General features: G+C 43.7%; 1 protein-coding gene and 1 non-coding gene across 7 annotated transcripts in view; one reads left to right on the top strand and one right to left on the bottom strand.

Moving 5' to 3' along the window:
* ZCCHC14 (zinc finger CCHC-type containing 14) overlaps window positions 1-25,494 on the top strand; it is a 92,363-nt gene that overhangs the window by 45,856 nt on the left and 21,013 nt on the right. For 2 of the 6 annotated variants that reach the window (XM_075189306.1, XM_075189311.1), the window contains exons 1-3: window positions 14,267-14,404; window positions 19,400-20,101; window positions 21,728-22,028. In XM_075189306.1, coding sequence (XP_075045407.1) covers window positions 19,577-20,101; window positions 21,728-22,028 — 826 coding nt within the window. In that variant the 5' untranslated portion in view covers window positions 14,267-14,404; window positions 19,400-19,576. Of the gene's footprint in view, window positions 1-14,266; window positions 14,405-19,399; window positions 20,102-21,727; window positions 22,029-25,494 lie in introns of those variants that run through there. The other 4 variants (XM_075189312.1, XM_075189313.1, XM_075189307.1 and 1 more) reach the window with 3 other exon arrangements.
* TRNAG-GCC (transfer RNA glycine (anticodon GCC)) lies at window positions 2,904-2,974 on the bottom strand. Its single transcript has one exon. It is a non-coding gene; the product is annotated as a tRNA-Gly (tRNA).

A 25,494-nucleotide genomic window follows, 5' to 3' on the forward strand; every position in this document is an offset into this window, starting at 1 on the left:
TGAAGCGGGAGCAGGGTCCAGTCACCTCAATTATACAGTGCCCCAGGCTTGGAGGGGGGATTCGGGCACTAGGAAACCCCCCCTTGGTTTTCCTATGGGTGTGATATGCTAGGCCTGAAGATAAAGATCACATCCTTATTATATGGAGCGATGCTACTGTACCCAAAGGATAAAGGTATTTTACACAAATATTATCAATACATCAAAATATAGCAATTTGACTTATGCACTGAAATTAAAGCGTCAGAACAACTGGGCATTTTGTAATAATACTAATATCACTGGCAAAATGGCCTTCTTGTTGGAGCCTGTCCATTAGCCCCATGAGCTGACAATCTTGTTTTATTCTTCAGAACAGCAAATGACTATCTGGCGTTTGCTTTCTGACAGGTACCAGTGGGAGAGGTTATATAGCATGCTGGGGGCGTGTCCCTATAACCTGCTGGGGCCGTGTCCCTATAACCTGCTGGGGGCGTGTCCCTATAACCTGCTGGGGGCGTGTCACTATAACCTGCTGGGGGCGTGTCCCTATAACCTGCTGGGGCCGTGTCACTATAACCTGCTGGGGGCGTGTCCCTATAACCTGCTGGGGGCGTGTCCCTATAACCTGCTAGAGGCGTGGCCCTAGTACCTGCTGGGGGCGTGTTCCTACAACATGCTGGGGGCGGGTCCCTAGAACCTGCTGGAGGCGTGTCCCTAGAACCTGCTGGGCAGGCGTGGCCCTGGAACCTGCTGGGTGTTGGCGTGACCCTATAACATGATGGGGGCGTGGCCCTAGAACATCCTGGGGGCGTGGCCCTAGAACATCCTGGGGGCGTGGCTCTAGAACATCCTGGGGGCGTGGCTCTAGAACATGCTGGGCCGTGGTCCTAGAACATGCTGGGGGCTTGGCTATGTAACATTATGGATATAGTGCTTGTATGATATGCTGGACACTATAACATTCTGGTTTAGGATATTGATGACATTGAGAAATATCTCCACTCTCTGCTCAAATCATGATCTATCTCAGTGGTCTAGAAGTCAGAAGCTCCACTGGACAGGAATTTTCTTTGTACATGGTGATATTGTTCCAGGCTGCTGTATCATATTGATGACCATAAGAAACTTCTCCGCTTCCTCTACAATACACAGGCTGGTTTAGTGGTCCAGTAGTCATGAGCGTTATGATAGAAGCCATGATCTTGCCACTGCCATGTTTATTAAATGGACGACAAGTGATCTGCTTTTAGCATTCACGAAGAACGTGGTTTGAATCCCTAAGCAGATTTATACAACGCTGGATGATATTAATGACTTTTAGGAAATTCTCAACCTCTGAATTGCAGCATGGGCTTCCTCAGTGGTCCAGTAGTTAAGCGTTCCACCTGGGGGGGTGAAGGCCTTTGTGGAAATCCCTATCTTTATTACCTTGTGATGTTGCTCCAGACTATTTGATGATATTGATGACATGCAGGAAAGTCTTTCCTCTTTAGCAAAGCGTGAGTTTGCTCAGTGGTTTAGTAATCAAGTCTTCAATTGGCAATGATGGTGGTGACCCAGGTTTGAATCCCCATGCACCGGATGATGTCACACCAGCTTGGTTTAGTATCCTGAGTAAAGTATTTTCTCTGACACAAAGCATGAGCTCGCCCAGTGAACCTAGCCAACGGGTGCTCCATTGGCGTCGGAGGCCCTGTTAAATTGGTGATTGATAATGGGCTGATTGAGGGCATTGAGAAACCCTTGGATCAAAGAATGAGCTGACTCCGCTCTAGCTGCCAGAAATTCCACTTCAAGATGGCGAATACGCTGGTTCAAATCTCCATGTAGGCTTTAATAGCTTGTGATGTAATATTTTCTCTGCAACATGAGTTGGCTCAGTGGTCGAGTAGCCTGGCACGGATAATATAGGGTCTTGTTAAAATCCCCCACAGTTTTCCTTTTAGAACCCTGCGACATTGCACAAGTCTGTTCTACGATATGGACGACAATGAGAAGTGCCCCAGACCCTACACAACACTGGCCTAGTAGTCTAATAGTCTGTCTGATAGTCCCACTGACCGTTATGTTAGACTTTCTGGTTACAGTTACCACGCTGGCCTCCATTTCGTAGCTTGTGATATTACACCAGGCTGGTCTATAGAGGACATCGAGAAAGTTCTCTTTTGCTACTCAAAGTGTGAGCTGGCTCAGTGACCAACTATTCAGAAAGACTATGTGCAAGGATGTTGGAGGCCCTTCATCGAACCCCCATATAGGCTTTGTTTAAATGCCTTGTACCATGCCGGTATAATATATTGAGGACATTGCTTTGCGCAATACATGCGCTAGTTTAGGAGTCTAGTAGCCAGATGCTACAATTATTATTTTAGTAATTCCAGTAGTTATTTATATAATAATCTACCATCGGGGGCAATTCAATTCTTTCTGAGTGGAATCCTGTCAGAGCCGCACGTGATAAGACTCCACGGGTTGTTAGAGAACTAAAACTAAGCAAATTTTGCAAATCGGCAGGTTCTGCATGCAATACCCAGTAACGAACATCATCCGAGGCAACGATGGGACTTTTCTCAGAGTTTAATTCTCCCCCGTAATAGATAATATAAAATACTACTGGAATTACTAAAATAATAATTAATTGAAACATGGGAATTCCTATCACTTTCTCCAGGAATGTACATTATACTCTGTGGGACGAGTGAAATAAAGGATTGGGGATGTATATATATTTTTTTCCCCATTTAGGTTTTTTGCTTTTTTAAAAAAAAAAAACTTTCTGGAAGGCTGCAAGTGGATTATACAGGAATAAGAAAAAGTACATTTAATATTAATATGCACCACACCCTTATTAGCATCTGCTTTTCTCAATGGGAATGATCGTGTTAATGCTCAGTGAGAATTTTATGTAAGAAAAGAAGCGTTGCATTGGCCGGGAATCGAACCCGGGCCTCCCGCGTGGCAGGCGAGAATTCTACCACTGAACCACCAATGCTGCAGCTGTTTGGGAATCTTGGAACAGATGTGAAATTCCTGAGCACAGAGATCTCTCTCCGGCTGCAGCTGATGCCTTCAGCTAAGAGAGGATTTGCGGTTTCTCAGGAGCTGTAGTTAAACCAAGTCCTAAAATCTAATACTCTTCCTACCAGCTTGTTTCTTGTAGAGTATGCTGGGAGTTGTAGTTACACACTCTCCAGTAAACAGCTAATAGAGAAAGAACATAGATCAAAAGAGGTCTAAAAGCTAAATCAACATGTAAAATAAAGCAATGTGTATCTGTCAGGGGGTAGATGGGACAGAGCAATGTTCTGCAGATCTCTAGAGAGATCAGTAATGTAATACTCTGCAGAATATATAACTATGTATCTGTCGGGGTGGATGGAACAGAGCAATGTTCTGCAGATCTCTAGAGAGGTCAGTAATAATCTGCAGAATAAATCACTATGTATCTGTTGGGGGTAGATGGAACAGAGCAATGTTCTGCAGATCTCTAGAGAGGTCAGTAAACTGATATTCTGCTTATTTCTGCTATAACATTGTAAGGAGTGGCTCAGTGATCTAGTAGACATTAGGTTACGCTTTGTAAAGGGGAACAATGAGGTATTGTATAGTACAAGTTTATCAGGCGATATGATCAACATTTATAATCTACTTGTTTCTTAAAAGGTAAATGATATAAAGATCGGCTCTGTGTTTAAAGCAGTCAGGTCCTTTAGTTCTGTCGGAATTAATTGTATTATATCATTATCAACCTTTATTTATAGAGCTCCATATGAGGTCCGCAGATCCGTACAGAGGGTATACAACAGGACAGTAGCTGGTATAACACTACAAGTCTCAGCACAGCTACTGGGGTACATTCAGCGCAGGCTGAAACCTGTGCCGATTAGTGTGGGTGCAACTAACAGGTTTTGAGCCACTGAAAGATGTGCGAAGACCATGGAGGAGTGGGGTCAATGGGTAGAGAGCCCGAGGAGGAGGTGCGCAGTGTAACTGGTGAGCAAACGTTATAGGTAATGAGAAGATGAGGGAAGAGGACCCTGCTCACAAGAGCTTACAATCTACAGGCAAAGGGGATCAGTGAGTAGAGAAGAGTTTTAGTTGTATCCTGGGAGAGGAAGGGTCTGATTTGGGAGATGTTGCGGAGCTGGAAGCGACAGGATTGAGCAAAGGATTAAAGGGACGAAGCAGAGGGAGGAGTCGAGAATGACACCCGGGCAGCGGACACGGGGAACAGAGGAGATAGTGGTGTAATCATCAGTGACACAGAGGTCGGGAACTAAAGAAACAGCAAATACATGACTGTAAAAAAACAAAATAGGATCTGCTTCTAATTTTAGTAATAGGACAGTAACATAACAGATAAGAATGGCGGTGGTTTTATTTACAGAAAAGGTGGAAAACATGTAGTGTAGGTATGTTATCTGAATGTGTGCATGTCTCTGTACGGTAACACTGGATTTATCATGTAGAACTAGTGTGCCACCAAGTGGACACATACATGTACTGCACTGCATGAGATCTATTGCAGACTTGCACTGAGTAGGGTCTTGCATATGACTGAAGAGGCTATATGTGGGGGCTGCCATACCTCCTGGCCCCCACACATGTGCAGAAGAAAAGGGTGCATGGTGGCACAGTGGTTAGCATTGCTGCATCACAGCATTGGGGCCATGGGTTCGATTACAACCAGACCACAATCTGTGTGTAGCCTGTATGTTCTCGCTGACACTATGGGGCATATTCAATTGTTAGCATTAACGCTAACAAACGAGCGCTCAAAAAATCTTACCGTTAATACGGTAATTACTCGCGGAATTTCAGCTCGCCGCTCCCGCGAGTAAGCTACCGTATTAACACTTTTCGCGCGCAATATTACCGTATAAACGGTAATATTTTTTGAGCGCTCGTTTGTTAGCGTTAACGCTAACAATTGAATACGCCCCATGTGTGGGTTTCCTCCGGGTGCTCAGATTCCCTCCCATGCTCCAAAAAACATGCTGGTAGGTTAATTGGGTGCTCAGAAAAATGGATGGGTGTGTACGGTAATTTAGACTGTAAGCTCCAATAAGACAGGAACGGATGTGAATCATTAAATATTCTTAGCACTGAATATTGCTGTGCTAGATTTATAAACCATAATGCAAAATACCCTCATCTAAGCCAACACAGCAGTTTTTGAAAATTGTTCCAAATACTAGTCGGACCCTAAATTCCCCCTTCTGTGGCTGCCTTTTTTGGGAAGGTGTCTCGGCTGAGTAGGGAGCAGTTTGGGGAAATCACATGCAGGGGTTAATACTTTGGATATTTTCATGTAGCTGCTATGTTTTGCATAGAGCTTTATCATACCTTACCTTAGATCGGTTCCAGCTTTGTGTTCAACGCACGGGGTCTATACACACTAATATTGAGTGTAGGATGGACATTGTTGGCAGACCATCGGAAGAAGCCCCAGTGTCGGAGACCACAAGCGATCAGTAGAGCTTGGAACCGAGAGCGTTTCTTGGGAAACAATTTGTCCAATCATAAATGAATTATGTTCCATTTTTGTCAATCAGCATTATTGCATCGTAGCCTCCTGACTGGACCTCTGTTGTGGTATCAAATGTCATCGACCCCATAGGAGTAGATAATCCTCAGATATAATTCACAGCAGTGAATCAAAGCTTTTAGCAGAGAACTTACAAAGCATAAAATAAGGATAAACTACATTTTTGGAGAACAGCATTTAAACATTTTTAACTGTTCATTAGGCTTTAGCTAAAGTGAAATTCATGACGCAGATATTAACCATGAGCCCCCCCCCCCCCCCACCCCCCCAGGCTAAAGTTTGCCAGCCAGTCCCTGTGTGTACTGTATTAACATATTTAGAATGATACGTGTACTGTATATTGGTCATTAGAATGTTCCCTGTACTGTATAGAGGTTTTAAAAATGCTGTTTTGTATAGAGATAGTTAAAATGTTCTCTGTATATTGTACAAAGGTCATTAGAATGTTCTGTGTTTTATATAGAGGTCATTAGAATATTCTCTGTGTATTGTATAGAGGTCATTAGAATGCTCTCTGTGTATTGTATAGAGATCATTAGAATATTCTCTGTGTATTGTATAGGGATCATTAGAATTCTCTCTGTGTATTGTATAGAGGTAATTAGAATGTTCTCTGTGTATTGTATAGAGGTCATTAGAATGCTCTCTTTGTATTGTATAGGGGTTACTAGAATATTCTGTGTATTGTATAGAGGTCATTAGAATGTTCTGTGTATTGTATAGAGGTCATTAGTATAGTCTGTATTGAATACTAGAGATCAGATGGTTGTGTTATTATAGCTCTTTGACCCACAGGGCTTCTATTTACTATAGATACATATATGTATGTATCTGTATATGTATAGCCCCTGTATGAAGTCTGCTATTAAAACTGTATCCAGTTCTCCACGACAAGTGAAAGCGGCTTTAACTACTATCTCTGAATAAGTGCTCAATCAGTTTAACAAAGCGACGCTCTTAGCGAGTCAGAGGATAGAGATCAGATCGGGGTCCTAAATAAGACAGAATAAGGCTGAAAATCTCAGCTCCGCACTAGGGATAATTACACCAAATTACTACTAATCTCACAAAAGAACAGCAAAATCTACTTAAGTCCCTTCTATCATCTGGATTACAGCGGAGAACACTCAGATCAGTAATATAGGATCTCACTAGATTTCTCTTTAGTATTCCGAATATCTTCTCAGGAGCAGGAAGATTTTTGTATTTTTACTCATTTGGGAATAAGATGCTTCATCAGCTAAAAGACTGAAAGGGCACCAAACCTTCATAACAAAAGATGTCAAAAATAGTGCAAGTGCTGCAGTTGATATTTAATAGACATTCATCTGGCGCTTGCTCTCTGCGTGCTGCCATATTTCTGTGCATCTTTGCACCCACCTAGGATAAATAAATAGATCTGTTAGCAAGGTTACAAATTACCTGGTTACACATTAAACTTGTGTGAAAAAAATTCTATTAACATTATCTGGAAGTTGAATAATTGGATGAAGTTGTTCTAAATTAACAAATATTAATTGTAATAGGATTCCGTGCGAGCAAACAAAGCAAATGCGCTTACATACACACATACTTATAAATAGCTCACTTCAATAAAGTTTCAGCACATATTCATTCATATTTAAATGTAATAGAGTTTAAGGGTTAATATAATAATGTTAAAACTACATTAAAGGCATCTATGGCTCAGGATATATAAAATGTATCATGTTTAGTGTCATATTAATCTGCATTTTACCATCAGGAATCCACTACTATTGGCTTTCTGCAGTCGCTAGTTATTAAAGATATATGATTAATGCTCAAAATGATACAGTGGGCTCAAGCAAGACTCGTAGGCAGCAGTTGAAGTGAGTCGCCCCCAACCTTGGAGAGCATCATTTGAATCAACCTATCACCTGTTTATAATTGGTTTACACTTACTTGTATTTTGTTATAGTGCAACATCATGTTGTACTTTGTAATATTAAATCCGTTTTGAGCTTTGGAACCACATTAATCGCAATATTTATTGTCTGCGACTGCGCAGATATAACAATTGCATAATATCATCATTGCAGCTCCCAGGCAACGCAAGAAGACATTTTCAGCATTTGTTTCATTTATATGGTTTATTTTCATCTAATTTTTTCTGTAATACGGTGACCCCCCCTTTCCCCCCAAGCCTTTGGAGCTACTGTAGACAAATACAATTCATTCACTAATCTTAAATGGCAGCAGCAGAGGTTGGGTGGGGGGTGGGGGGGGGGTGAGCAGAACGACCAATCAAGAGATTACAGCTTGTGATTGGTGCTTCTGCCTCTCTGGGGGCTGTAAATGGCTAAAACAAAAAACTATCAGGACTATGATTTCCTTGGTGCTATTTCAGCTTTAAAGCCCTCAAAGAAATTTACTTTATAAGATAATATAGAAATTATTTATTTTGTGCCTGATTGCTGGTAATCAAAATAAAAAAAATTATAGTGCAAAAATAACATAGTACCCAGAACAAGAGGTGCCGATGTAGTGGCTGAAATCACCATCCATTATATCGGTAAACATTAAACCGGTGGATTCCAACTACAGACGCTGACAATTGCAGTCTCCACAATAAGTAACTTAAAATGACACTGTACCTTTAAGTACAAAGTTGAGTGTGGCATGAAAACAATAGGATAGTCCAGAGGGGTGATGCCTGGACACAATGCCGTTTTATTTTCATGCAATTGCGTTGGACAAACCATTCATAAGACCGCAGTCCAGCAGTTACATTAAGTAGGCAGTAGGGACATAACTCAGAAGTTCCAAGTTCATGGGTTGAATTTCTATAAACATGGCGCTTATACCATCAGTCGCACATCCCCATCTCCGGGGCTGTGAGTACCAGCTGTGTAAGCAGCAGTATCTGGTGGAGCAGCCAGGATTGTAGCTCAATGAAAATAGGATTGCAGAAAATCCTCATTCAGTCTAATCCTCTGATTTGTGATAATACAGATGTCGTGGTCTGATCCGACAACTATGGATTATGGATACAGAGCGGCTCGTGGCCAGTTTGGCATACGCCCGTTTGCTTAGCATAAGATATGCAAGTTTGTATGGCGCCTTCACATAACTGCAAACTAAGGCAGGCCCCTCTACGTGTGTGTAAGATAAGTAATAGTGCCCCCGATATATTTATATAAATAATAGTGCCCCCCCCCCAATATACTTATATAAATAAGTAGCACCGACCTCTACAGAAGGGGAGGGAGGGGTTGTTTTGAGGGTATTTTGCTAATTTTTTCTGTGTTTTACACAGGCGAGATAGTTTAAAGTAAGCGAGTTGAGCTATCTCGCCTCCTTTTCTCCGGCGGTTTGACCGATCGCATGTTGATAAGTGCAGGGCCGTCTTTCCCATTTGGCACGCTGGGCAGGTGCCCGGGGGCCCTGCAGCCCAGGGGGGCCCTCCGGAGGCAGGAAAAAAAAACAAACCTGCAAAAAAAGAAGAAAATACTTACCGTGCTGTCAGCTGGCGATCCGGCTCCGTCCCTGGTCTCCTCCTCCGTCGCGCTGGCAGTGCATGTCGGGCGTGACGTCATCACGCCCGCCCGACATCCATTGCGGAGCGCGACGGAGGAGGAGACCAGGGAGGGAGCCGGATCGCCAGCTGACAGCACGGTAAGTATTTTCTTCTTTTTTTGCAGGTTTGGTTTTTTTCCTGCCTCCGGAGGGCCCCACTGCGCTGCAGGGCCCATATATATAATATATATTTTTTTTTTTTGTATATATATATAGGGGCCCCGGTGCACTGCTGTGCCCGGGGGCCCAAGAGCTTCTTAAGAGGGCCCTGGATAAATGCATCGCTTTGTATGTTTTCAATTGGAAATATCGGCACAAGGATTATGAAAGTGGTGGTTTGTTAAATGCCAGTTTTGCAGTGGTTTTGGCTTTAGTAAATCTGGCGGAGTATAAACCACCGGAAAAGCGTTAGGGTTTTACAAACCGCACTTTAGTAAATCTACCTGCTGTATTTTGTGTAACATTGCACTGCACAGGCCCAGAAACATACTGTACGCCAGCGAACACAGGTACACACAATGTACAGTAAGGGTCAGCCAACGTCATACACGCTCTGTCTGTAAAAAGGTATTTTATGTACAGTAGAGATTAATAATATTCTGATAACTGCATGGGGAGAGTGCTGTATAGGCAGAGGGTACTTACTCTCATATTCAATTAAAAACTTTTATTGAGATCCCCTTCTTGTTGAATACGGGCGGACCTGCTGCATATTCTGACCATTTTGTTTTGTTTTTAAATGCAAATTGCGTTTATTAATGGATCAGGCCTATTTTAATTAATGCACCTGATGATGCAAATCAATGTACAATGCAAAGTTTTCAACTTGCATTCTTGCAAAAGTAAGATTTTGCTTTCGGCCAATCAGGAATAAAAATCCCAGTCACATGTTCTCACCCTGATTTATAAACTTGGAATTTGGGCTTAATCTTTGCTTGTGACATGTCTGGATATGCTCTCAGACTACTTACATTTGAAACTGCATTAACACATCTCCAGCTTACATAAAGAGTTTAGATTTCATCTTATTATCTACTAGGAGATATCTAAACCACAATTCTGCACGGTGTTTGCTTGTCCAGGTGACAGTCCCAGTGGCTGCACACGTCTCACATCTTAATAATGTGCAAATTATATTCAAACAGCACGCAAATAGCCTCCTCCATTGGTTCTGCAGTGTTCAGAAATTTCTATATGTTTATATTATAAAATTGCAATCACTACACAAATTAAATGGGAGCTGCCGTCATTTCCAAAATAATCCCCCAAAAATTACCTAAGCACAGACACAAATGATTTGTGACATTTATATGAAGTACTCGCTCCTTACTCTGTCATTCTCTCTTACCCCCTAGTATGTGTATTAAAGAATATAGATTCATTTCTATGCCCCCAACTTTGTAACGTCTTAAGCCAGAATTCTAAACACTTATTGGAGTCCTGTTCTTGTCCACCATGCACCAGATAAGTGTTCTCTCTGGGATAATTGCCCTCTCTCTCTCTCTGGAGTTCAGGAGGTCATAAATTACAAAGTACACATCATCATCATCATCATTTATTTATATAGCGCCACTAATTCCGCAGCGCTGTACAGAGAACTTGCTCACATCAGCATGTAAAAATGTTGCTGCCATTTGACAGATATATTGTGTATAATGGTCGGTGGCCATGGAATCAATCCATGCATTCCCCGTTTTTTTTATCCATACTCATAGATATTGCTAATAGCAGCAATAGTATGTTCCTGAGTTTACAACAGACAATTTCAGGCAGAAGTCTTATTTAAATTAAGAAGAGTTATTCCACTGCCAATATTCAAAGTTTAATATTTAATGCCCATTACATATTGTCTAACATCCATTATCCAATTTTTTATTTTTTTTTTACTTTTTATTAGAAACATCTTTTTTCAATAAAAAGGAGCATTACAGACTGTCGAGTGGTTAATCAGAAATAGATAACACACGTTTACATAAAGTAGAACGCAAAAACACTCTCATAGCTTTTTGTATTCACAAGACAATTGTATATTTAATTAGCATTGTAAAGATGTTGTTTTTAATATCTTAGAATTGTAGGGTATAGAGGGGGGGGGGTGTAATGGGTGGGAGGGGGACATGTAGGGGAGTACCAGCTGTGTAAGCAGCAGTATCTGGTGGAGCAGCCAGGATTGTAGCTCAATGAAAATAGGATTGCAGAAAATCCTCATTCAGTCTAATCCTCTGATTTGTGATAATACAGATGTCGTGGTCTGATCCGACAACTATGGATTATAGATACAGAGCGGCTCGTGGCCAGTTTGGCATACGCCCGTTTGCTTAGCATAAAATATGCAAGTTTGTACTACGCACAAAAAAAAAAAAGTTTCCATATGCTTAGAGGGGGCTGAACAGGGGAGTGACGGGGCGTAGAAACAGACAGAATACAGTAATGGCGCGTTCATATAACTGCAAACTGGGGCAGACCCCTCTAAATGTGTGTAAGATAAATAATAGTGCCCCCCAATATATTTATATAAATAATAGTGCCCCCCCCCCCTGATATACTTCTATAAATAAGTAGCACCGACCTCTACAGAAGGGGAGGGAGGGGTTGTTTTGCTTTACACTTTTACACCAGTACTCCATACTTACCTACTTTCTTCAGCTCCCTTCCGGGAGCCAGCCAGTGGAGGGGGGCGTGAAGGGGCGGGGTGGCCGAAATCGCGTCATTTCGGCCCCGCCCCCTGTGACGTCATGACGCAAATTGCGTCATTTGACAGCGGGGGCGGGGCCAAACGCCGCGATTCACCGGGAATCGCGGCGTTTGGGATCTAATTCTGCCCACTTCACTAGGAAGTGGGGCACTTCCTAGTGAAGTGGGCAGAATTCGGGAGATTGCCACACTCGCCCGGGAGTCCGGGAGACTCTCACAAAATGCGGGAGTCTCCCGGACATTCCGGGAGAGTTGGCAAGTATGCAGTACTCTAACAGCTGGAGCCACAGTGCATGCTGGGACTAGTACTCTAACAGCTGGAGAGCCGCAGTGCATGCTGGGACTAGTACTCTAACAGCTGGACAGCCGCAGTGCATGCTGGGACTAGTACTCTAACAGCTGGAGAGCCGCAGTGCATGCTGGGACTAGTACTCTAACAGCTGGAGAGCCGCAGTGCATGCTGGGACTAGTACTCTAACAGCTGGAGCCACAGTGCATGCTGGGACTAGTACTCTAACAGCTGGAGAGCCACAGTGCATGCTGGGACTAGTACTCTAACAGCTGGAGAGCCGCAGTGCATGCTGGGACTAGTACTCTAACAGCTGGAGAGCCGCAGTGCATGCTGGGACTAGTACAGCTGGAGAGCCGCAGTGCATGCTGGGACTAGTACTCTAACAGCTGGAGAGCCGCAGTGCATGCTGGGACTAGTACTCTAACAGCTGGAGAGCCGCAGTGCATGCTGGGACTAGTACAGCTGGAGAGCCGCAGTGCATGCTGGGACTAGTACAGCTGGAGAGCCGCAGTGCATGCTGGGACTAGTACAGCTGGAGAGCCGCAGTGCATGCTGGGACTAGTACTCTAACAGCTGGAGAGCCGCAGTGCATGCTGGGACTAGTACTCTAACAGCTGGACAGCCGCAGTGCATGCTGGGACTAGTACTCTAACAGCTGGACAGCCGCAGTGCATGCTGGGACTAGTACTCTAACAGCTGGAGAGCCGCAGTGCATGCTGGGACTAGTACAGCTGGAGAGCCGCAGTGCATGCTGGGACTAGTACTCTAACAGCTGGAGAGCCGCAGTGCATGCTGGGACTAGTACAGCTGGAGAGCCGCAGTGCATGCTGGGACTAGTACAGCTGGAGAGCCGCAGTGCATGCTGGGACTAGCACTCTAACAGCTGGAGAGCCGCAGTGCATGCTGGGACTAGTTTTTTATTGAAAGCCTGAAAAGCAGTGCTTTCACCCTAGTGCTCGAAAAAAAAAGTGCGTAACTTTAAAAAACGTGCATAAGGGTGCGGTACGTGGCCCTCCTTAAGAAAGGAAGGGCCCTAGTCCCCGACCCCCGGATCCAAAAAGGACCCTTAGGGGGCAAGGGTCTTCAGACCCCCCTTCGCCGCAAAGCTAGGGGGGGGTCCCTTTGGCCCTGGGATCCACCGAGGCTTCACCCAGGGCTCTACGTCTAGTCCACCCCCTAAGGGGAGGACCTCCAGTATTTTCAGGGGGGCCGGAACCTCAGGGCCTCACAGCCCCCCCTAGATCTTTCGGGGGGAGAGCCCAGTACTCTAACAGCTGGAGCCACAGTGCATGCTGGGACTAGTACTCTAACAGCTGGAGAGCCGCAGTGCATGCTGGGACTAGTACTCTAACAGCTGGAGAGCCGCAGTGCATGCTGGGACTAGTACTCTAACAGCTGGAGAGCCGCAGTGCATGCTGGGACTAGTACTCTAACAGCTGGAGAGCCGCAGTGCATGCTGGGACTAGTACTCTAACAGCTGGAGAGCCGCAGTGCATGCTGGGACTAGTACTCTAACAGCTGGAGAGCCGCAGTGCATGCTGGGACTAGTACTCTAACAGCTGGAGAGCCGCAGTGCATGCTGGGACTAGTACAGCTGGAGAGCCGCAGTGCATGCTGGGACTAGTACAGCTGGAGAGCCGCAGTGCATGCTGGGACTAGTACAGCTGGAGAGCCGCAGTGCATGCTGGGACTAGTACAGCTGGAGAGCCGCAGTGCATGCTGGGACTAGTACAGCTGGAGAGCCGCAGTGCATGCTGGGACTAGTACTCTAACAGCTGGAGAGCCGCAGTGCATGCTGGGACTAGTACTCTAACAGCTGGACAGCCGCAGTGCATGCTGGGACTAGTACTCTAACAGCTGGAGAGCCGCAGTGCATGCTGGGACTAGTACAGCTGGACCACAGGTTGCCAGGATACACAGGTGACAGCATCACCCTCATTACACAATGGACTGATCTCCTCCAGGCCCCACCCCCACTCTTATTTGAGCAGCCTCCATCTCCTGAGGACGTCACTATATGGGCGGGGACGTCACTGATCACTCCTCCTGTGATTGACAGGTTTACTTGGCCATCCACGACAGCGCTTCTCCCCCTTGACTCTAGTAGACAGAGGTATTGAGATTGACAGTCCTCGACCGCCAATCAGGCGCGTAACATTCACGATGTGGGCGGTGCTACCCCAGAAGCCAGCCAATCGCCTGCGCCGGCGTAGAGTGCGGAGGGCGAGCCGTTGACTTGTAACGGTTTCTGCGCGAGAGTCACAGAACTTCCGTTACCGTCAGCACCGGGGCCCCGGAGTCAGCGAGGAGCCAGGACGACGGGTACCCGGGGACCACTTTCCTTACTCGGGGTTTGTTGTTTTCGTGTTTGTGCCTCGTCCTGACAGTGGGGGCGGGGAAACCGCCCGGAGAGTGCTCCTCTCACCCGGCGAGGGGCGGGGCTTATTGTGACAGGTATTGAAGAGAAGAAATGGGTGTCACGATAAGCCCCGCCCCTGGAATAGGTGTAATCTACCTGTCTGCACATGTCCTACACCCCGGGTGTGAGGGGCAGCTGTGTGTGCTTCATAGATAGCAATGTCCTCAGTAATGTGTAATAGGTTTATAGTGCGTGGGGGCAGCCGCGTCTACGGTAACTAGGGCTGTGCGATAGGGGCGACCGCCCAGGGCGCAACACGGAAGTGGGGCGCAATTTAGTAATGTTTTAGGTTTATTTGGTTAAAATTGAGGGCTAGGGGGGCGGCATTTGTCTTTCTCGCCCCAGGCGCTAGAATTCTAAGTTACGGTGCGTGTGGGCAGCCGCCTCTACGGTGCGCGTGGGCAGCCGCCTCTACGGTGCGCGTGGTCCAGGTTAGCCGCGTCTATGGTGCTGGGGACAGCCTTGTCTACTGTACCGTGTGTGGTACTGTAAACATGGTCCAGAGGGCAACTGTCTACTATACAGGGTACAAGGCGCCACGGGCAACTGTATCTACAGTACATTGTCCTGCGACCAGTTATGTCTATAGTACGGTGTGTAGTGCACCAGGGCTAGACATATCCCAGGTGCCAGGCCCAATGGGCCTACAAATTAAGCCACGGTGCCTAACGTTTGTCTTCTGAGCGCTGCTGCGTTAGTGGGTGAGGTTACTAATAAAGGAGATACTTTATGATAGGATGGCAGGTTAATGAGGGATCCTTAATGATGACGCACAATGGATGGGTTAATGATAGAGGATTGGGGTTAATGATGACTAGATGACAGCTTAATTATTATGATTATAATCAATGGGAGATTATTGGGACAGGATGATATAGTGATGGAGGGGGCGTGCAATGGAATGGAGAAATGCTGAGAGGAGTGAATGGGTTTGAGGAGCAAGTTGAAAAACCAAGGGTGGTTGGATGGAGAAGGGTTATGTGGATTAAGTGGGGTGAGGGTGTAATGTTTGTAAGTGGGGTGAGCCGCTTGTAAAGGGGATGTTGCTATGTGTACTGTTTGCTATTTATTAGCTGATACTGTAGAAAAATGTTATAAAACTTGCATGGCTCCAAAATGTTTCGCCTGGCTCCTAGCTTCTAAAGAAAAAGGTTAAGCCCTGCGTTATACTGCGCGTAGCAATGTCTACGGCATTCTGTATGGGACACTTCTCAACCGTGTGTGCACAGATTCTGTGCAATATACAGTATTGTATGCGCAGAAATGTATAATGTCATATGAACCATATAACAGTATACATAACATAATACTCAGCAATGTAAATGAACATGTACTAAATATTATATAGTATCGTACAGACTGCAAAGTATAATATGTACTTTATAATTCTATAATATGTTATGCAGTATCTTTTATGGTCAGCATAATAAATATGTAATAGTATGTGTAATACACATTATGTATAATACAAAATAGTAAACACAGTAATGTATAATAAAAACAAAATAAATAACATTTAAAGTCTAATATGCTCAGGAATGCATTCTATCTATGCTATAATCCAATACATAATCTTTAATATACTATAGAATATATATTATATACAGCAATAGGGAATGTATAATATACTGTATAGTATACATAGAAAATGTATAATACCAATATATAATTGTCAAAGTAAAGACATGTAAGTATACAAATAATTGATTGCAGACATAATGTACACACATACAACACTTACATGAAGCATACATATCTAATACTATATACAACATACAGCTATAGGTACAGTATGTAAGGGATGTGACCTTATAAACATACTGTGGCTGTGTTATACTACACTAACAGCAAAGTGATTACAGATTTTAGAATTACATACATTAGGGAATAGTATATAATATAATAGGGTCAATGACACCCCAGGCTCGTGGGGAGTGTAGGCCAGACTTTCTGGTCCAGTCCCACAGAAGAGCTACTGTAGCACAAATTGCTGAAAATGTTAATGGTGGCTGTGATAGAAAGAGGTGCATCGTAGGTGCTGCGTATTTCGTAGTCGCAGATCGGTCAGAGTGGCTATGCAGAACTAGACCGTGTGTGTATATGTATATATATATATATATATATATATATATATATATATATATATATATATTTCTGCTTGGTGGATCTTCTTCCCTTTTGTCCATGGTACACTGTACTGACACAGTGTTTGCTGGTACTTCCTCTAGTCGACCTCCTGCAGAGCAATGGGCATTCTGGTTTCCTATGTGTCTCATTAATCTGTTTAATGCTGTGCTAGATTACTAGTTTGAGATTTGTCATAAATGTCACAATTACATTACCTTGAAATTAGGGATAGGTTTACTTAAAGGTGTTAATGGATTTAAATGAAAAATGTTAGGTCTTGTATTATATGTCCACTATAAAGAGTAGGCGTGTATTGCTATGTACTAATGTTTGATTGATGCGGAAATGTGATACTGTGCTGAATCTTCCTTGTACATATAAGTACAATAAATGGGATTATCCTTTCATTGATTAGTTATTTCTTAGCACTCAGGAATGTGACATTGAGGCCATGCAGTGTCATACATCAATTACAGCGCAGTGTAAACATGCCAGCAGAGAAGGGCACACACTTGCACTTCATCTTGTACATGTGCTCACGTGGTCATCATCTGGAAGGGCTGGATGTCCTGGGAGCCTGCTGAAATGGTTCCAATGCACATTCCTGGGGAAGTCTATCTGGAAAGGTCATGCAAATGTCAACTAAAGATAAGCAGTGTGTAAAAGAAATGTCTTTAGGAAGGGGACACCAAACTGCTTTATTTGCGAGACGTACACATCCTCATCATTTAATTTATATAGCGCCGCTAATTCCGCAGGATTTATATTACGAAAGCCAGACTCTAGAAAAGATATCAATGTACATATTTTCAGAAAATGTATTACATCATATTTATCATGTATTAGGTTCACAAGATAATACAATGGCTAAATGAATGTTGTAGTAACCTACTGTATATTACATTAATGCAGTGTTTCCCAAACCTAGTCCCCATGTACTCCTAACAGTGCAGGTTTTCCAGGTCACGGGTGATATAATTATACCACATGTGGATCTGTTACATTGTATCACTCAGTAATGAATACACCTGTGCTCCAGCAGGGAGATATGGAAAACATGCACTGTTAGGGCTACCTGAGGGCTGGGTTTGGTTAGGTAACACTGCAGTAATGCATATTACATTGTAATATAGTTCTACATTTCTGTGCAATATCCCTTCATTTTATACTAGAAGAGATCAGACTAAATTGTGCAACATATAGGCGCCATTATTCCTAATCATTCAGAGCCAACATTAGATTTTTAAATGCCATAGCTACCTGGCATGTAGTTGTACCTCTGCTAAACTACCTGTTCTGCTATGCAATTCGAGTATTGCTTCATTTTTCCTCAACTTTGCTCTTTTTTAATACTGGCTATAAAAAGTATTCAACCCCCTCCCCACCAGTTTTTTGTTTTTTTTTCTTTTTACTTTCTTTTGACAGCGGAATTAGTGATGATATATAAATTAATAAATGATGATGATTGACTTTGTGCCCACTGACTCCACTCCTCCATGGTCTTCGCAGCTCTTTCAGTGGCGCCAGTCCTGTTAGTTGCACCCACACTAATGGGCACATGTTTTAGCCTGTCCTGAATAATACCCCTTGTACCCCAGTAGCTGTGCTGAGAGTTGTACTGTTATACCATCTACTGTCTTGTTGTTTGCCTCTATACCGCAGACCTCATGTGGCGCCCTATAAAGGTTAATAATCATTTTATTACATCATGGAATCAAAATGGATTTATTTGTGAATTCTTACCACTGATCAACACAAAATACTATATTATTACTAATATTACCAGTGTTCTCTCCAGCACATATTTCCCGGGTGCTCCACCCGGCTGTTTTTACTGACCACCCGTCTCTTGGAGCCCAACAGAGTCCTAATATAATAGAATAAACCATTGTTTCCCCTATTAGATCAGGCACTATGTGAGCACTACAGTCCGCTGTGTGTGTTAGTCCATTGACCACCAGTTTGACCAGTCCTGGCAGGAGGGCATCTGTCTTCCTGGCTGCTCTCATAGAGGCTTACGTTGAGCTGGGTCACTGGACTGCATTTTTTTTTCCTTTTAAAATGTTCCTAATAGGCTGCTATAGTCAAGTCTTGCCACCTGAGCTAAAATTTGCCAGCCCTACCCTGCTGTCAGGTGTGGGCAATAACCTCCAACATTTTTCAATATTATTGCAAAGTATTACAACTGCACCCACCTGGCTGGCATATTTTTCTGGGGAGAACTCTGAACAAACTTAGGGGTATATTCAAATGTTTGTTTTCCGCGCCGCGGAAAAACTATTAGCTGGATTTCAGCTCGCGGCTCAGGGAGCTGCGAGCTGAAATCCAGTCAGAAAATTACCGTATTAACGTTTTTTCCGCGCCCGATTACCGTAATAACAGTAATTGTGCGCGGACCGCAGGATTTTAGGCAATCCCGCCGACAATTAAATATGCCCCTTAGTGTTGGTTTAAATAACTTTAATCAAGATGAGCACTTTTGTTTGTTTATTATTGCAGACTGTTTTGCTTTTATAATAAAAATTCCCCAATTAATCCATTATAGTTGAAGAAAATACAATGTGAAAAAGACAGAGGGGGGGGTACTTTTTTTAGAGCATCCCAGCTGCTTAGGGCATACTGCCCCATGTTTATGGCATTGCTCAGTCATATTGGGGGGCTGTAACATGAGTTATGTCCCCTATGGCAGTGGGTAGGGAGCATTGGATGTTGTTCCTGGGGTTACTGACACTTGTGTGTGCCGGGATAGTGACATCTCCACGTGTCAGCTCCCGTCTGATCCGTCTCTTCTCTCCCCCAGGTGGCAGCTGACCGGCCCGGAGGATGCTGCAGGAGTCTGCCCGGCCTCGCTGAGAGACCCCCGGAGGGAGGGAGGTGCGGAGGAGGCGGGCAGAGCCAGGCCGGGAGGCGGTGTCTACGTGTATCCCAGGGAGCAGGGATCTGCCGGGTGTGTCCCGTTATCTCCCCCCGGGGCACCATGGTGGAGAAGCAGCGCTGCCCCCTGCAGAGGGACGGCGTGTACCGCTGGTTCTCCGAGCTCACCTCCTCCCAGAGGATCGAGTTCCTGTGCGGCCTACTGGACCTGTGTATCCCGCTGGAGCTGCGCTTCCTGGGCTCCTGCCTGGAGGACCTGGCCCGCAAGGACTACCACTCGCTGCGGGACTCCGAGATCAAGGCCAACAACCCGGCCGACCTGGGCAGCCTCACCAACCTGACGGACGAGGTGGTGCGGAGCAAGCTGCTGGTCTCCCTGGCGCTGCTGGCCTCTGACAACCGGGAGGCTGCGGGGGTCCTGTGCCGGACGCTCACCCACATGGACTCCATCATCAACAACCTGGGCCTGCAGCTGAACGACGGCCGCACCGGGGACGAGTTCCTGCTGCTCTTCACCATGGCCACCATCCACCCGGCCTTCAGCTTCCACCAGAAGCAGCTGCTCAGGAAAGAGCTGTCCCACATCCAGGGCCGGCACCCTGTCACCAGCAGCAAGGGCTGCCCCAAGGTACCAGCTGTCACTCATCTCCTAGTGTTACAATGTTTCCTCCCTGTGTGGATACAAAGTATCACTTTGCGCTGCTCACTGAACGAGGGATTTGGAAACGTTCCATTTGTACCACGTGTTAAGTTTGCAAGTTTTTCATAAAAACAGCGTCCCCCTCATTAGTAGGGGGGTGTTTTATTATGTGTATGCACAGTTTGTTTATGACTAGCTGAGGTTTTTAATGTGATTTTTAGAAAAAAAAACAACAAGCAGTCAGGATGACAAATATTTACATCCTCATTTTCTAACACAGGCTGCAGTAATAACTGCATAAATGAAAATAAATGTGGTTATTGTTTTTTTTTCAAAGTGCATTTGACCCTCCATACAGTCGAGGCAGCCATAATGTGGGCTGCCCAATATCAGCCTCATTTCATTAGGACACCTCAGTGATATCCCTAGTTCCCAAAGAATTCATAGCTTGCTTTTACAAGAATATTGTTGCTGCCTCCACCGTGTGTGCATCAGTTACACTTTCATTTATACTGAATGAGGTATATAGAGACTGGCTATAAAGCTTTAGTCAACTTGTGTAGTTTCCTACATTTTTTTTTCTCAAGTGAATAGTGCTTTAAATTAACCTGTCAGCTTTCTTATTGTGCTGCATAATGATCTGTACATTGTAGTTTGATTGTCACGGTCTGTGGTCAGTCGTGTGGCTTTATGACCTTGTTGAAAGAAGAGGCTGTAATGAATCAAAGCAGTACACTGCCCGAGGTCTGTAAGGAAAATCCACTGATTGTGGCAGTCAGGCCTGGCCTACTATACATAGCATTGGAGAGTGTGCTGCAGGTATAAGCTTGTGCTCTCTTGTCCTGGTATGGAGAAAATCTGCTCCTCTCCGATATGACAGCTCAGTCTTATACAGAATTTAGCTAACTGTGATGTTTAATCCATCTACATACGCGTATTGACATTCTGTGGTTGACTGTTGAGTTTACTGTATGTAGTATTAAGATATAATTGGAAATGACTGTTTAAAAAAAGTACTTATTCCAAGTATTTAATTTTAATCAATATACACTGTTGCTTATGTTTCTACAAGATCCTGCTTATAATGAGCATTAGAGCAATTGTTGGAGCATAAAACAATTCAATTTTCCTTCATGTTAAAACACGTCACCCTTAAACCTAAACAGCCCCTGGATATAACTGTATGCAGACACCACCTTGTGCATAGATAAAAGATTAAATCTGTGCTCCTGTAGGAAAACAAGCCATTGGATCTTGTGAAGAATCGCCTCTTTAACACCTGTATGGAGCAAGTGGTTTCTCTGTGTCGGGGTATCAAATGGCAAAGACTGTGGTGGTTACATAGCACCAACATGCTATAAGATGAAGTACATTTTGTAGCATCACAAATTGCTGTTATTATGGCTGCATCTTTAAAATTGTCATTTTTATTATTTTTATATCCAGACAGAAAACATAAGCTTAATATCCTTCTTGTAACTTCCCCTGCTCTCGACAAACAATGGTTGGCAGCACAATGAACAACATTAACCATGTTTACAGCAAAGCAAAGTTGTTTTTCCTGTAAGTTGACATAATTAGTTTGTCATATTATGTATCTACTCTGTGTCACAGCTGACTCCCAGAACGGAGACCCCTATAAGCAGCGTCGGTAACAGCTTAGCAAATGCACTACACATATCAGCACATTCCATAGAAGATTCGTTACCCAAGCGGCCTTCCGGAAAGCACTCCAAAGGTGAGGAAATAATCTCTTTACACGCTGTGGATTCTGTACACCGAGCATATTCTTTCTTTTATCTCTCAGCACACACCGCACTTCAAGGCAGCTCCCAGGCAACAGATGCTGAGATTTTACTACGGAGTATATATTATCCAAGCAGAGATTTAATGTACATATGTTTAACATGCAAAGGTATGATGTAGCTGTATAAGATCCACTAAAGCAGTTGCTGTAGTCAGATTATTATTTATCAGTAGGATGGAATACGGTAAAACTTTATAAGTGGCGACTGACTGTCTGTATTTGTATTTTTAACGTGAACTAAGCAAAAAACATAATCTGAAATAAGTGATAAAGTGACTGAGTACAATATTCTGTAGACTAAACGCCAATTGAGTGTTTGTATTTAATAGAGCCCAATTTGTAGAAACACGTGCGAGTCCCAGTAGTAGATTTCTGACTCTGTACCTTCTACGAAATGCAGTCATTGGGAAAGGGCAGCTAGTAGTCAATGTCATCATCGGCTCTTTATATAGCGCTGCTAATTCCGCAGCGCTGTACAGAGAACTCTCACATCAGTCCCTGCCCCATTGGAGCTTACAGTCCAAATTCCTTAACGTACAAACACAGACAGATTGAGAGAGAATAAGGTCAATTTGATAGCAGCCAATTCACCTACCAGTATGTTTTTGAAGTGTGGGAGGAAACCGGAGCACCTGGAGGAAACTCGCGCAAACACGGGGAGAACATACAAACTCCTCACAGATAAGGCCATGGCTGGGAATCGAACTTATGACCCCAGTGCTGTGAGGCAGAAGTGCTAACCACTGAGCCACCTTAAGAGAAGGGAACAGGTGACACAGCAGTGCCTGCTACCCACAGCAAGCTGACTAGGCACTATCACTACACAGGAGGCCAAACATTGCCGAGAGATAGTCATTGTATAGATGACGCTAGAATTGTTTTCTCAGACCCACACAGGATAGAGTAGTCCGGCTGAATGACTGGTCATCAGATCAAATCTGAGGTAAGTGTGAGGGTAAGCAGGAGGCTTTAATGGGTCTTTATATCGGCCATGTTGGCTGTACAAGAACACCTTCACTTTGTATTTGTTATATTAGATGTTACATAGACATGCTGGGCTTAGCTATGATGAATCAGTCATGCTGACATTATCCATAACATACATAACATGACGCCTCAGCTTTATATTCGTGTGGTTTAAACTTTGTAATGTTTCTATTGGTGCGTTTTGTAATTTGTTTTCTTACCTCCGGTATTCCTCCGTCTCTTTCCTCAGGCACTCTGTAATTGCCTATATGATTACATCTTCCTTATCAATGTTGAACATTGTAGAGATTGATTTTTATATGCAGTTTACCTGCTACATGTGTTTGAAGTGCTTTGCTTTAATAACTGTGTACTGGCCACAGACTGCGATGTTAGGTAATTGATTTGATATTGCAGAACTCGTCGTCCCAAAACGACCTTAATGCCCGATAATTAGATCATTCTAGGCATATTGGTAAATGGTTGGAAGATGGTTGCTATAGGCTTTTGTGACCTTTGACCACACCATGTGACTCCAGCGTCTTCAGAATTGATCCTGTTGCTTAGGGACTCGATCTCGTTCAGTTTAACTGCTCACGTTTGTGGCCAAATCTACCATTGATCCCGTCACTTGTTGCTGAGACAGTGCTGGCATTGGTTTCATGGTACGTAGTCCCAGACAGTATCCCACCTGCCTGCAGTTTGCTCTGTGCTGTGCTCTTTGCAGCATGAGCCCAACATGAACACTGGTCAAAACATTGATGAAAAGATGTCTCTGATCTTTGTTTCAATCCCATCTGCAGTTTTAACAAACTCCATGTACCGCCAATGTAACCTGTTAACAATAAAACTTGTGTTGTTGCAAGTTTACGCGCACTGTAGCAAATTAATATCTGGTGCTGATGTTAGTGGCAACACATATGGAATCTCCTAAACATAATGTGAGTATTTGTGTGACAATCTGGTGGATAGGTTCCAGGAATAAGATTTTCTGCAGCATACAGGGAGATTAATGCAACTCTCAAATTACCCTCAAATCCTCCATCATAACTGCTGTCTTTTTAGGGGACTTTGTCCCTTCTGGGTTGTTTTTCACTTAAAAGATGGTAATGTCTTTACTTTATTCAGAATAATTGGATGTTAAAAGTTGGCATGAGGTTCTTTAAACCCCCTAAATATACAAAGGTGTGTTTGTATATTAAGGGCGTGATTAATAGAAATTGAATAGGCTGTGTCTTTTCTCAATAAGGTTGGTAAATCTGAGTAATATATGTAGGATTTCAGCTGTTAAGATATTCAATCCCTGTACAGGACCCTCAGGCTTTGATTGACAGCTGGACTCCAGCAGTGACATCCGCATATAGTACAGAGAATCCACATACATGTCTATTAGAAACATTGTATTGTAGAAAAGGGTAATGAGCAGGGCCATCTTTTCCATTGGGCACGATGGGCAGCTGCCCGGGGCCCCACGGGCAAGGGTGCCCCAAAGGCACGGCTCTTAATGAGAATAAATAATCCTGCAAAAGAAAATAACCTGCAAAGAAAAAAAAACCTTCAAGGGTCACTGAGCAAGTACATCTATCTCTATCTTTATCTATATCTGTATACATCTATATATCTATATATAGGGGCCCCGGTGCACTGCTTTGCCCTGGGGCCCATAATGTTGTTAAGATGGCCCTGGTAATGAGAGCAACTTTTGGTGTCTCCATATATCATATATGTCCATAATTCCTTTCTCATTCTTCTTTAAAGTTTCCCAAACTGTTGAGTGCACAAACTTCTTTGCGTTAGATTACAAGGCCTGTTACCTGATCTCTATACTGTGATATGTTATCATGGATTACACTTTCAAGCTAAGGCATGCTGCCCCGACAGCTGCTGCCTATCTCCCCACTCTCTTAATCTGCTGCGTGCATGTGTTTAACACTTTCACTGTTGGAGTGGTAGTGAGCAGAAGCAACGCTTATGTGAACCAGCTTCAGAGCAGAGCTCAACATTGTGTGTTTTATTTATATAACGGAGCGCTGTACAGATAATATTTATCATTCACGTTAGTTCCTGTCCCATTGGAGTTTACAGTGTACAGTCATGGCCAAAAGTTTTGAGAATGATACAAATATTATTTTTCACAATTTGCATATACTCCAGAATATTATGAAGTGATCAGATAAATTGCAATTAATTTCAAAGTCCCTCTTTGCAATGACGATTAACTTTATCCCTAAAGAAACATTTCCACTGCATTTCAGCCCTGCTACAAAAGGACCAGCTGACATCAGGTCAGTGATTCTCTCCTTAACACAGGTGAGAGTGTTGATGAGGACAAGGCTGGAGATCACTCTGTTATGCTGATTTAGTTAGAATAACAGACTGGAACCTTTAATAGGAGTATGGTGCTTGAAAGTATTGTTCTTCCTCTATTAACCATGGTTATCTGCAAGGAAATATGTGCAGTCATCATTGCTTTGCACAAAAAGGGCTTCACAGGCAAAGGATATTGCTGCTAGTTTGGTGATGAACAATACGTTTCTCAGCATGATGGAGCACCTTGCCATAAGGCAAAAGGGATAACTAAATGGCTTGGGGATCAAAACATCTAAAC

The sequence above is a fragment of the Mixophyes fleayi genome, chromosome 10 (assembly GCF_038048845.1).
Source record: "Mixophyes fleayi isolate aMixFle1 chromosome 10, aMixFle1.hap1, whole genome shotgun sequence".
Classification (NCBI taxonomy): Eukaryota; Metazoa; Chordata; class Amphibia; order Anura; family Limnodynastidae; genus Mixophyes; species Mixophyes fleayi.